The 12,329-nt window shown below is 34.1% G+C and overlaps 1 protein-coding gene and 1 non-coding gene across 5 annotated transcripts in view; one reads left to right on the top strand and one right to left on the bottom strand.

The window, feature by feature from the left end:
* Nucleotides 1-11,902, top strand: part of GCA (grancalcin) — a 41,782-nt gene extending 29,880 nt beyond the window's left edge. For all 4 annotated transcript variants that reach the window (XM_069574335.1, XM_069574334.1, XM_069574336.1 and 1 more), the window contains 6 exons: nt 1,604-1,673; nt 6,041-6,084; nt 6,368-6,515; nt 9,258-9,371; nt 9,688-9,746; nt 10,395-11,902. In XM_069574335.1, coding sequence (XP_069430436.1) covers nt 1,604-1,673; nt 6,041-6,084; nt 6,368-6,515; nt 9,258-9,371; nt 9,688-9,746; nt 10,395-10,421 — 462 coding nt within the window. In that variant the 3' untranslated portion in view covers nt 10,422-11,902. The remainder of the gene's footprint in view (nt 1-1,603; nt 1,674-6,040; nt 6,085-6,367; nt 6,516-9,257; nt 9,372-9,687; nt 9,747-10,394) is intronic.
* Nucleotides 2,995-3,097, bottom strand: LOC138434836 (U6 spliceosomal RNA). The gene has a single exon (XR_011254913.1). It is a non-coding gene; the product is annotated as a U6 spliceosomal RNA (small nuclear RNA).
* Nucleotides 11,903-12,329: the final 427 nt, after the last annotated feature.

Below are 12,329 nucleotides of genomic sequence, written 5' to 3'. Positions count from 1 at the left end.
GAGGCCAGAAGCTTGAGATAAAGGCCTGTGGATGAGGGATTTGGAAATATGAAAAGAGATTGATGGCTTCGTTAAGTCGCCAAAGAGTCTAGATCTGCCTAGCCCCAAGAAGCATTTATTTCTTTAAGCCCCTTTGATAATATTTTCTATTATTTGTAGCTAAGTGCGATCCTGTTGCCTTATACCACTCTGATCAGCAAGGAGCTCTTAAGGAGTATAATACTGGGAAAAAGTATGCAATCTATAGCTGACTATATAATAAACTCATTTTGTAAAACTACAACTTAAAATCTAAGAACCAGGCATGTATATTTAGAGACCTTTATTTGACTTACAAACTATTTCATTGTAACAGTTGTCAACAATGATCTGCTATGATTGTACTATTTGACACTTTCATTAAATTTTTGTTTTACCAAATACTTGGGTTTATTTCCCCAAAATAAGCAGATTAAAATGCAATAAATAAACTGGTATATACTTAAATATCTTCAACATTTAAGACCATCAGGTAAATCTAACAGGCTTGATAGACCTAATCAGGGTCAATATCAAGAGAGACAAATGAGGTGAATGGTATAAACAGGTTCAGAGCTTTTATTTAAAAACTGGATATCTTTTCACAGATTTTTTTGCATTAATTTTGTTTTTTTTAAATATTGCATTAAAACATAATTTAATGTAACTACTGAGTTTTTTCTTCCTCAAATTTAAAAGTGAGTCTTTCACTTGCCTGATAATATTTATAACACTCCTTAGTGTTTATAATGCTTCTTAGACGTGTTTGTAATACTTCTTAGCATTAGTTTGTAAAAGTTTTGTTTGTTTGTTTTTTGGATTCTTGTAAACTACATGCTTCAAATTTGCCTCCTTAATCCTTTCCCAGAGCTGTTGTTTTGAATTCATGACCACGTATGAGATGCTTCCAAGTAAATTATTAAACTCTTTATTTTTTTAGAAAAGAGGATGTAGTACTGAAACATAATGAGAGTATTCAACCTGTTGCACTTTGATTGTGATTTCTTATTCGTGATAAAAGATTTTTTTCTCATAAGAATGGCAAAGAATATTTGGACAAAACTCAGAAGAATAGCACCAAAATGTAGGGGGACTCTCAAGCTGAGAGTAAAGATGTGAAGGAAAATGATATTTTCTCTTCCCAGTTAAAGATTCAGTATCCTTTAGAAATAAGCTCCCCTCAAAAGAAGCATGAAAGAAAAAATTAGAGACTTCTCTGAACACATTTTAGGCATTTTTCTAAGTTTTTATAGTGGAAGTATAATGATTCTCACAAGATTTTATATTGCATTATTATAGGACAGAGTGATTATGCTGTTTTTCAGAAGTAGAGAATATAAATTATATGTGAAATGCCTACATAATTTAATAGAATAAAATTTGATTGTGAAAAAGTATTCATGTTGTGTGATGTTCTCTATTGTGTCTTTGTCATCAGTAATTATCTCTATAATTTTGTAGATGATGATAGAGTAATATTTTGAAGATTGCATATTTATTTATTGGCCTTGAACAGCTAGTTAGCATTTTAGTATGCTTTTATACAACTTCTTTCATTAATCAGGTTGTAATTATTTTTTACCAGGATGGTGAAGTGGATGCTGAAGAACTTCAGAAGTGTTTAACACAATCTGGAATTAGTGGAACTTTTTCTCGTGAGATCTTTTTTTTTTTTCCTTCTGTTGAAATTGCACTAGGAAATTCACTTTCTAACTTTTTTGTGTCCATACTTGAAATGTTTTTTAAAACTTTTTTTTATCACATACATTCACACACATAATGCAGAGTCAAATAATGCTAATCTTGTCAAGTAAATACTGTTCAGTGTGCATTCCCCCCCACTGACGTTAACCACTCTTAGAAAAAAATCTCTTTCAACTTCTTTCGGCTAATTCTTTTGAACTGTGCCTCCATATCTTAAACAGCATGCTTTTATTGCTGTTGATTTTCAGTTTTGATGATGATCAGTGATTGTGTCCTGCTGTGGACAATGAGGAAGGATGTAACCCTTTCAGCCATGTCCCTGCTCTGTGCACAGGAGCCCTTCCCTTCCCGTCCATCCAGTATAGCTATTCAGTAATTTTCATTAGGTCAGTAATAAGCATTTGCTTTATTGTTAACTGTCTAAGTGCTCTTCCTGAGTCTTAGAATAATATATAACTAATTTTCCTTTTTCTGTAACTGTTTGCTTTTTCTGAAGTTAATCCCCATCCTGGGGCTTTCTGTTGTGCCTCGTTTTCTGTGCATTGCAGTCATGATGCTCTTATCTGGCGCCCTTTCCTCTCTCTCTTGAATTGGATCTCCCCTTCATTCCGTCGCTTGTTCTCATCTTAAATTTGATAAAATACATTATTAATAGATTCCTAATAAAAGTACATGGGAAACACATCTTTTGAGACTTCCTGTGAAAATGCTGTCATTGTGTCCTTAAGTGACTAGCCAGGTATAGAACTCCAGATTACAAAACATTTTGACGTAAGAGTTTTAAGCTCCATTGCTTCCAGCTTCCATCATTGTTTGATCTTTTTGTTTTCTGCCTGTATGTCATTTGTTTTTAGTGTGTAGAGGCTTGTGCAAGCTTCTCTTTGCCCTTGGTCTGAAATGTCGTAGTGCTGTTCCTTGGTGTATGCGGGATGCAGAGGGAGTTTCCAATCGAGACTCATTTGCTTTCATTCCGAGCAGTTTTCTTCAGTGGCATTTTCTCCATTTTCTCTCTGTGGAAGCCTGCCATTTGGATTGGGTAATTTTTCTTTTTCTCTCCTGCCTCTTGGTTTCTTCTCCTTTTGGGGAAATCCTGGGTGGCTTAGTGATAAAGAATCTGCCAGCAATGCAGGAGACACAGGTTTGATCCCTGGGTCGGGAAGATCTCCTGGAGAAGGAAATGACAACCCACTCCAGCATTCCTGCCTGGAAAATCCCATGAACAGAGGAACCTGGCAGGCTACAGAGAACACACAACAACCTCAACTTTCTTTCTTTTTTTTTTAACACTTCAGGAACTTGAGTGTCATCCTTGTGTAAAGGCCATGCTAATTGTCTCTGTATTGTTCCAATTTTAGTATATGTTCTCCTCAAGTTCTAGTGAGGCTTTCATTTCTCTTATCATGTTTTTAAAATCCAAAAGCAGTTGTTCTTTTTTTCATGAATGTGACATCTTTCTTATCTCTCTGAGATTTTTAATTTTTTTTCCAGGTTTTTTTTTCCTCCTGCATAACCTACTTCTTCAATGTTTTTTCCCTGGTTTGTTCATTTGACTGTCTTTCATGTCAGCTGCCTTTCTCAGATGTCTGATGATGCTTGGTTGCTCATATTTAACTAAAATACTGGTTAGAAGCCCTGAGAGCTGGGCTGGGTGTTGACTCCAGACTTGAGAGCCTAGCGGTTCAGCTGGGCAGTTTCTCCTGCAACACTGGGTGTCAGGATCTTTAGGGATTTCTTTTGGGGCTGGTTGTCCAGTTGATCTGCTCTCTGGAGCCCAGGAGGGAGGACTTGGCAGGGTTCTCAGTCTTTTGTAAATTGTCACTTTATTTCCTTGTTTTAATAGATAGCCCTGTCTTCAACAGTGCCTGGTTTCCTGCAGTGCATAGAACCCTCCAGAAAATAAAACCCCAGATGTCTGCTGGCTTGGGAGTAGACACGGCAGCCATCCATGTGGCTGAAGCAAGATTTGGGCTTCAAAGGCACCTTACATAGGCATTCAACCGGTCCTTCTGTTTTTGTCTCTACATTCACACCAATTTGTAAAAGTTTGAAGTCTCCTCCAGGATAACGAGGCTGCTTCTCAGCTTTTCTTATTGCAGGGTCAGGAAGCCACTTTTCTCAGATGGAGGTTGTCAACTTATGTCCACCTACTTTTCAACTTGCAAAGTTTTGTTTCTTGGTTTCCTCTCTTATTCTCTAAAGGATTACAAATTGTAAAAATTCAGTTTAATTCTATCCATTCTAATGTGGTGTGGGGAGAGAGTGAAAATCTGTCAACTCTCCTAAAACTTCTCTTCTATTCTTTGTCAAGGTTATTTACTTTTACCTTACTTGGTTCTATTTTGAAACTGATTGAAGAGCTGGTTATTTGATGACTGAATTTTTGTCATTTATTATCATCTATTCAGATTCTTCCACTTAACTTTATGTTAAGTGCTGTGTTAACTTTAAGGCAAATTAGATCTAATTTACTGGACAAAATGATGGAATGCCATTCCAGAGATTTCTCCCTGTCCCTGCCTGAGAAGTTTTTGTATGAAAGAGTACTGGTCTCCAATCCTCTTTTCCACCTGTTAGCTCTCTGAACTTGGGAAACTTTATGTTTCTGGGCCACAGTTGCTTTATTTGTAAAACTGGGACTAGTATAGGTTCAGTTCAGTTCATTTCAGTCGCTCAGTCGTGTCCGACTCTTTGCGACCCCATGAATCGCAGCACACCAGGCCTCCCTGTCCATCACCATCTCCCGGAGTTCACTCAGACTCACGTCCATCAAGTCCGAGATGCCATCCAGCCATCTCATCCTCGGTCGTCCCCTTCTCCTCCTGCCCCTGATCCCTCCCAGCATCAGAGTCTTTTCCAATGAGTCAACTCTTCGCATGACGTGGCCAAAGTACTGGAGTTTCAGCTTTAGCATCATTCCTTCCAAAGAAATCTCAAGGTTGAATAGGTTAGGCATGTTTATGTTAAATCACAGAACATACACTACTGGTTCATAGTAACTGCTTATTCAGTGTCAATTGAATTACCAGTCTGAAAATACCATAACCATCTATTCTACAATTGATACTATGTGAAACATTAAAGAAAGTTTTTTTTTAATGTGTGGATTGTTTTATAATTTTCTTTAATGGATCTAAAATTTAGCTGAAATAGTTTTTTTCTTTATAAAAATTTCAAAATATTTTATCAAGTAGCATAAATAATTTTAAGCATTTTTGCTTATTCATTTGTTTATCTTAAGGAGCTACTAGTAAGAATTTTGTAAACTTCACTGAACTCTACTGACATAATATCTCCTTCATCAGGACTATGTATAATAAGTCTTGAGATAAATCAGCATGCTAATTGAATGTAATTATGATAAGGATTAGAAAAAAATTTTGCCTAGTAAGTCCTCATTTATAGTTCTTTAAATATGGAAGTGTTAATATTTCTGATTTAAGATAGCTAACTATCTTATTATCTATATTTCTTCTTCCTTTCTTCCCCCCTCCCCCAAGAAAAAGCAGTTCCTTTCAGTTCTGAAGCTCATCTCTTTCTTACTTGGTTGAGTGGAGTAAACTTCCAAATGATTTACCTACATCCAAATTCATCGTACTTTACTCTCTATGTAGTCTTTCTTTGTCAACTACTGTTTCTGAAATGGAAATTTTAGAATTGCTCCTATGTTCCTTAAAATCCTTTGTTGTTGATTAGTCACTAAGTCATGTCCAATTCTCTGTGACCCCATGTACTGTAGCCCGCCAGGCTCCTCTGTCCAGGGGATTCCCCAGGCAAGGGTACTGGAGTGGATTGCCATCTTCTTCTCCAATCCATTAGTAACCTCCATTGGTCTTAAACCTGTAGGATCTGGTCCTCATCTGAAGTCATTATATGCCTCTCCTTCCCATATGCCCTAAGCTTTAACCAAATTTCTAACAAGTTTTGTGACCTCAGTATGTGAGAACTACTTAAGCCGACTTGGCATTTGTGTTAGGAAGACTAAAGCCCTCTTTTCCCTTTGTTTGCTGCTGCTGCTGCTAAGTCACTTCAGTCGTGTCCAACTCTGTGCGACCCCATAGATGGCAGCCTACCAGGCTCCCCCATCCCTGAGATAGTTTTCAGTATTTTATAACTGCTTATTTAATTACCCAAATCCCTTTAGTAGAGGTATGAAAGTAGTAATTTTTTTCTTTTTTTTTCTTTCACTAGGCATGACTAATAGAGTTTGTTCATTGAGTGATGTATAGTTTTGGCAGTCAGTTGATAAATGTTTTGTTTTAAAAGCAGAAATTGTTGTAATAGGGCAGAATTTAATTCAGATAATAAATATGTTTTATAGCCTTCAGTTTGGAAACCTGCAGAATTATGATTGCCATGTTGGATGTATCCTTGAGTAAAAACAAAAAATACTAGAATATAGAAAAATTACCCTTAAGGCAGTTGTTAGGTATAAATGATCATGGTAAACTAGAGTGTTTAAAAATACTTTGTAACATCCTTATTTGAATTCCATTCTTTTCCATTTTTATACAAGTCTATTTATATACTACATTGGCTAATTCTTGCAGAAGTGAGCTTACAATTTTTTAATCACTTATTTGGAATTTTGAGTCCAGGTTAAATTCTCTTTGGTATCAGAATTTATTTTCATTAATAAAACTATCAGAGAGATTACACAGGAAAAATGGGATTTAATGAATTCAAAGAACTTTGGGCAGCTCTTAACTCCTGGAAGCAAAACTTCATAACTGTTGATAAAGACGGAAGTGGCTCAGTAGAGCATCATGAACTGAATCAAGCCATTGCTGCTATGGGTAAGCATATTAAAATTCTTTAAATAAATCCAGGTTGTCTTTGTTCTTTGATCAGATGAATCTTAATTGTTTAAACTTGCTAAATAATAAAAGGGTATATTATTTCAGCAGCTATTGTCCAGTTTGATTTCAAGGTTATAGATGCATTCTGATTAAATATCTTTAACAAAACCATTTTATTTGTGAGCTTTTGAAAGGCTAACCTTTCATGCATTCTGGTTGATAAAACAGTTTCTGAATTTCCTATGTTGAATATACTTAAATTTATTCTAATTGTTCATACTCATCATTTATATTGTATACTTTTATAACTTATAAGATCTCTAATTTGATGGCAAAAGCTTATCTCAATAACAGGTCTCCATATGTAGTCTAGTTTTTCTTCTTCTTTATGTAGTATAGAACACACTGCTGCTGCTGCTGCCAACTCGCTTCAGTCGTGTCCAACTCTGTGCAACCCCATAGACGGCAGCCCGCTAGGCTCCTCTGTCCCTGGGATTCTCCAGGCAAGAACACTGGAGTGGGTTGCCATTTCCTTCTCCAATGCATGAAAGTGAAAAGTGAAAGTGAAGTCACTCAGTCGTGCCTGACTCTTAACGACCCCATGGACTGCAGCCTACCAGGCTCCTCCATCCATGGGATTTTCCAGGCAAGGGTACTGGAGTGGGGTGCCAGTGCCTTCTCCATAGAACACACAGTAGACACCAAAAAAAAAAAAAAAACCCTCAAAATGAGAAATCTACATTTTAGAGTATCTCAAAAGACTGTAAATTTATTTTATCATCTCTCTGATAAGCTCAAGTTCTCAGTCTGTTTTCTTTAAAAAAATGATAATATGAGTGGTATATAACTTGCTTGGGGCTTCCCTCATAGCTCAGTTGGTAAAGAGTCTGCCTGCAATGCAGGAGACCCCAGCTCAATACCAGGAAGATCCTCTGGAGAAGGGATAGGCTACCCACTCCAGTATTCTTGGGCTTTCCTTGTGGCTTAACTGGTAAATAACCCACCTGCAATGTGGGAGACCTGAGCTCGATCCCTGAGTTAGGAAGATCCCCTGGAGAAGGGAAGGGCTACCCACTCCAGTATTCTGGCCTGGAGAATTCCATGGACTACATACAGTCCATTTAACTTGCTTACAATTTAAGTAGTTTTCATAATTGTATTTATGCTTGTGATTTTATGTACATTCATTTCTAAACAAAGTGCTTTCGTAACAAAACTAACTTTTGAAAGATTGTACTTTTCTGAAATCTGAACAAGTGTAAATTATCTCAAATTTCAGTTTAAAGTCAAAGCCATGATTTTGTTTTATAAATAGACATTTTAATAAATTGTCATTTTAGGGATAGTCCTGTCCGTATAAACTTGTGTAGTTTAATTATAGAGTCTTAATTCCTAATGAATTAAACTTGGTTCTTAATTCTGTGCAATGTTGGAAAATTAATATAACCATTTGGAAAAAAGAAAACCACCAAAGAATTCACATAGGCAGTTGAGTGTAAATAACAAAGAGACATCTGTATTATTCAAATTTTAGGTCTTCAGATATATTTTAAAATATTCAATTTTTTTTTATGAGAATGCTATGGAAAATCTTGTGAGTTTTATCAGTCCCATATCTACCCGGATCATAACTCTCTAATAGGGAGCTCAGGGTTTATTTGCATATAACATTTGCTTGCATATTTGACTTCTATTAACTTATACCTTTCCTTTCAATTACTTTTAGCAAGTTTCCTGGATTGCATTTCATTATAGTTATTTGTAGAATTATCTTCTATTGCGTTTATTTTCTTTATTTTTCCCTTTGCCTGGATGAATGTCTTTTGTCCACATCTAATCCAGTAATATACAAAGACAACATTTCTAAGCCAGCATTCTTCACAGTGAAATATACACACCTCATTAAATACATAGGACCATCACTAGGGGGGACCACAAGTGAAATAAATTAATTTATATTTCTAATTACTTTTATTCCATTCTTTTAAATTTTAGTTTTTTATATATTTTAAAATGTAGATCATCAAATAGTCATACTTGTATAGAATTTAAGACTAAATAATATACATATAATGAGAGTGAATGATCCAAAACTTTTTACTCGAAGTATACATTCAAAAATTTTTGGAGACCATTGGACTAGACAGCAAAGAACCAAGGAAAGAGTAAAAATACCGGTTAAAAAATGAAAAATCTATGAAGAAACATAATAAGGGTTATAGGCCAAAATGGAATAACATTTCACTATTTTTCCCCACTTTAAGTAACCGTGTTGAGTCTCAAATTTTCTTTGACTCTAAGACAGTACAGTCAGTGGGAAATACAGATTTGAATGATATCAAAGATCACTAATAATCTTTGCTTTGATGTTTTTGAAGAACTATTAAATTACAGGGTTTAAAAATTGATGAATTAAAAAACCTGTCACTACATTAGACATTATTTCAAAACGAAAATATATTTTACAAGCACAAAAAGATAATTGTTTTCTTTTTCCTAGCTTTGACTTTTTATAGAGTTGGAATTGTGAAATTTATGTACCACTTTTGCCATTAGTAATGAAACCTTTCCTGATCAATTTCAATAGCAATGTGTTTTGTTTCTGATATATATTTTTATGTAATGAATTCTGAAAGTTAATTTGTTTTATAACTTTATTAACAAGAATACATTGTTGGTTAATGGTGTGCTTATGATGTGTAGTTTCAGAAGTTTTAATCTAGCAATCCCTTTTTCTAGGTTATAGGTTGAGTCCTCAGACAGTAACTACCATTGTCAAACGTTATAGCAAGAATGGCAGAATCTTCTTTGATGATTATGTTGCTTGCTGTGTGAAGCTTCGAGCATTGACAGGTATGGTCCATTTATGGGCACAGTATTAGGGGACGTTTCCTTCAGCAAAGTGATAGTATTATGTGTCTTCCCCTCTTTATTCACTGTTAAAATCTTATCAGAGTTCTAACGCTTCAAAACTTAAGGAATATAAATAGTGAAAAAATGTTATAGCTCAGTTTTGGAAAATTTTCTTCATATCTCAGTGGCCTGGGACATTTAAAAAATCACAAGATTTACTAGAGTATAAAGTTATTCCTTTTGTAATACCTGGGGGCACCAGTTATTTAAAACTAGATTTTAAACTGTAACACAGAAAATAACTTCTTGTTTAAAGATTTCTTTAGGAGAAGAGACCACTTGCAACAAGGGGTTGTGAGTTTCGTATATGACGATGTGAGTATCCTGTATTACACTTTTGATATTTATACTGTGTTCTATGTGTGTTCATAGTGATCAGAAAATGTAAATGATCTGTGGTTTCAGTAGTGGAGATAATATATTTTACTTTTTCTGTATTTTTCAGCATAACTCAAATATAAAATTCAGTAGTGGTATAAGTAACCAATTTGACTTGATATTAAACATAAAAATACTTTAAAATTTTATGACAGTGATTTTGGCAGTTTATGTTCCAAATCATTTTTAGGGGCAAATTTATAAAGAGTATTTTACTTGTGATGATCTTCCTTCTGAAAGAGATAGGAAATGTTCATCTATGATAGGTAATGGAACTATTCATTTCTCATTTCCATTGTTGCTATTTGGCTGAGTCCTTTTTTTTTTTTTTTTCAATTGAAGCTACAGGAAAGGTTATATTTCACATGTTCCTAAGTGTTTTTCAGGGTTTCGTTTTATTTGTGTTATGTGGAAATTATAAGGTCAACTTTATCCTACCAGTATAATACTGGTTTGAGTTACAAACCTTAGACAGTAAACATTTCTCCTCTTGAGAAAATGCTTCTGTGGAATATAATTAGAGATAAAACATTAAGGACAAAAACCATATTATTGTTACCAAATGATGATTTTGCCTGTTATTAGTTTTTGCAGGGCACAATGGCAATTTGAATGTCTAGAATTTGAAAGCTGAAGAAATACTATGAGTTTCTCTGCTTACAAGAAATGAACTGGACTCCTTAGGATTAAAGCTTCTAAGGCTTTTCCATATTCCATATATTGAATCTCTTCTCTGAGTTTTTACTTTAGCTCACAGTGTAAAGCAATAAGAGAGATGTTTTTGTATTTGGAATATTATTGCTTTTAGTAAAGTTATAACTTTAGAGATATCTGCATAATCAACATAGGTGTATAATTAAGTGATATAAATACCTCTTAGCTTTAATTTTCTTTCTTAATTACAAGATAGATTATATATTTTAAAAAGATAGATTGTATAAGAAGCTAAATGATGCAAGCCTAGATAAAACTAATTTATACTTACCTGAAGGTTACAAATTATATTTTGAAAAATTTGTTTGTAGTTGTTGGTATTTGAAGGTGAGCCAGAAAGGGAGGCCTAGATTTTGTGCGATCTTTATAGTAGGTTTTTTTTTTTAATTTGCTCACATAATCAGAAAACAGAAACTTGTGACTCTTTGCCTGTGAAGAAGAAAATTTTAGTTCTTAAAATTTTATCCTGAATCACGTTAGGTGGACCATAAATTAATCTACGGTGAAATAAAACTACAGGAGGCATTGTTTTTCCTTTTTTAATTTTTTTGCAATATATGTTTTTCTTCAGTGTGTTTTATTGTCTTCTGTGGAACAAAATTCTTAATGAACATAACTTCTTTCTCTGTATAGATAACCTAAAATGGCATCTTTGTTTAAATTTAGGTTTTCTGCAAATGACATATTTTTAATGAAATCTCAATATTTCAGTTTGTTAAACTAAATTGTTTATACATATTGCTATTAGCTGTTTATAAAATTTTTAAAAAATTGAGTAATGTATCAATTTGTTTAAATGTTTAGAAATTACACGTTTGACTTTCTTGACAGCATTAGTCTGTGATTTTGACATTAGTAAACCCATAAGTCTTTCTCAGTAAGTGTGATGTGGGTCCTGAGCATGGTAGACAGCATTTCTGAGTGGCATTACTATGAAAATTGAAAGTGGAGTCATCAGGTTCTTAGCATTTTAAGATTACTGACATAAGTTGTAGTTAATCAGTCCCTTTCCTGGCAAACACGCCTCAGTCTTTCTAAATGAAGAGTTAGTAAACCACATACTTTTATTATACTTTAACTGAATATCTTCTAGCTTAAAGGTGAATACAAATTAATATAATTTTAATATGGTTTGTGATCAAATTAATAATATAGTTTTTCATAGAAGTTTCATAAAAATGGAGGATGAATGGTAGTATCTTAAAAAAAAAAAACCTTTTATAAAGATACAGAATTATAGATCAACTTCACTTTAAAAGAACCTGGAAAGGAAGTAATGTATACTCTTGTTGATATTGATAATTTTATATAATTAGCTGTCAAATTCATTTGGTTAGATTTATAAAAATATGTGAATGAATAAATCATGTAATTTTGTCCTCTGGCTGTTAATTTTTTTCATGAACATATATTTGATGATGTGAGAGCATATTAACTGGGCCATAAAAGATACAGAATTCTAATTAGCAGTGTTGTAGGAAAGAGATCACATAAACACACTGTGTATCCTTCATAAGGGTGATACCGTGATTCAGCAGCATGGAATCTTAACATACACTTTGGACAGTTGGTTGAGTTATTGTACTATTCTGAGGTCAGTTATAATTTTCCTTATTTGGACGCTCATAGTTGAGGTAAAACTTTTAAAATGGTATGACATGAGTCACATAAGTTTTGTCAAATGACACTTTGTGTTAGAACTTTTACACGCTTATCTTAACTCATCCTTTACCAAAGGTGTTCCTATGACTTTTGGTCATAGGAGGTCTGAAGAAGTTCCCAGCACCAAATGTATTCGGGAAAGCC

The sequence above is a fragment of the Ovis canadensis genome, chromosome 2 (genome assembly GCF_042477335.2).
Source record: "Ovis canadensis isolate MfBH-ARS-UI-01 breed Bighorn chromosome 2, ARS-UI_OviCan_v2, whole genome shotgun sequence".
NCBI lineage: Eukaryota > Metazoa > Chordata > Mammalia > Artiodactyla > Bovidae > Ovis > Ovis canadensis.
Note: the sequence above shows the minus strand (reverse complement) of the source record. Positions and strands in the feature narration are given on the sequence as shown.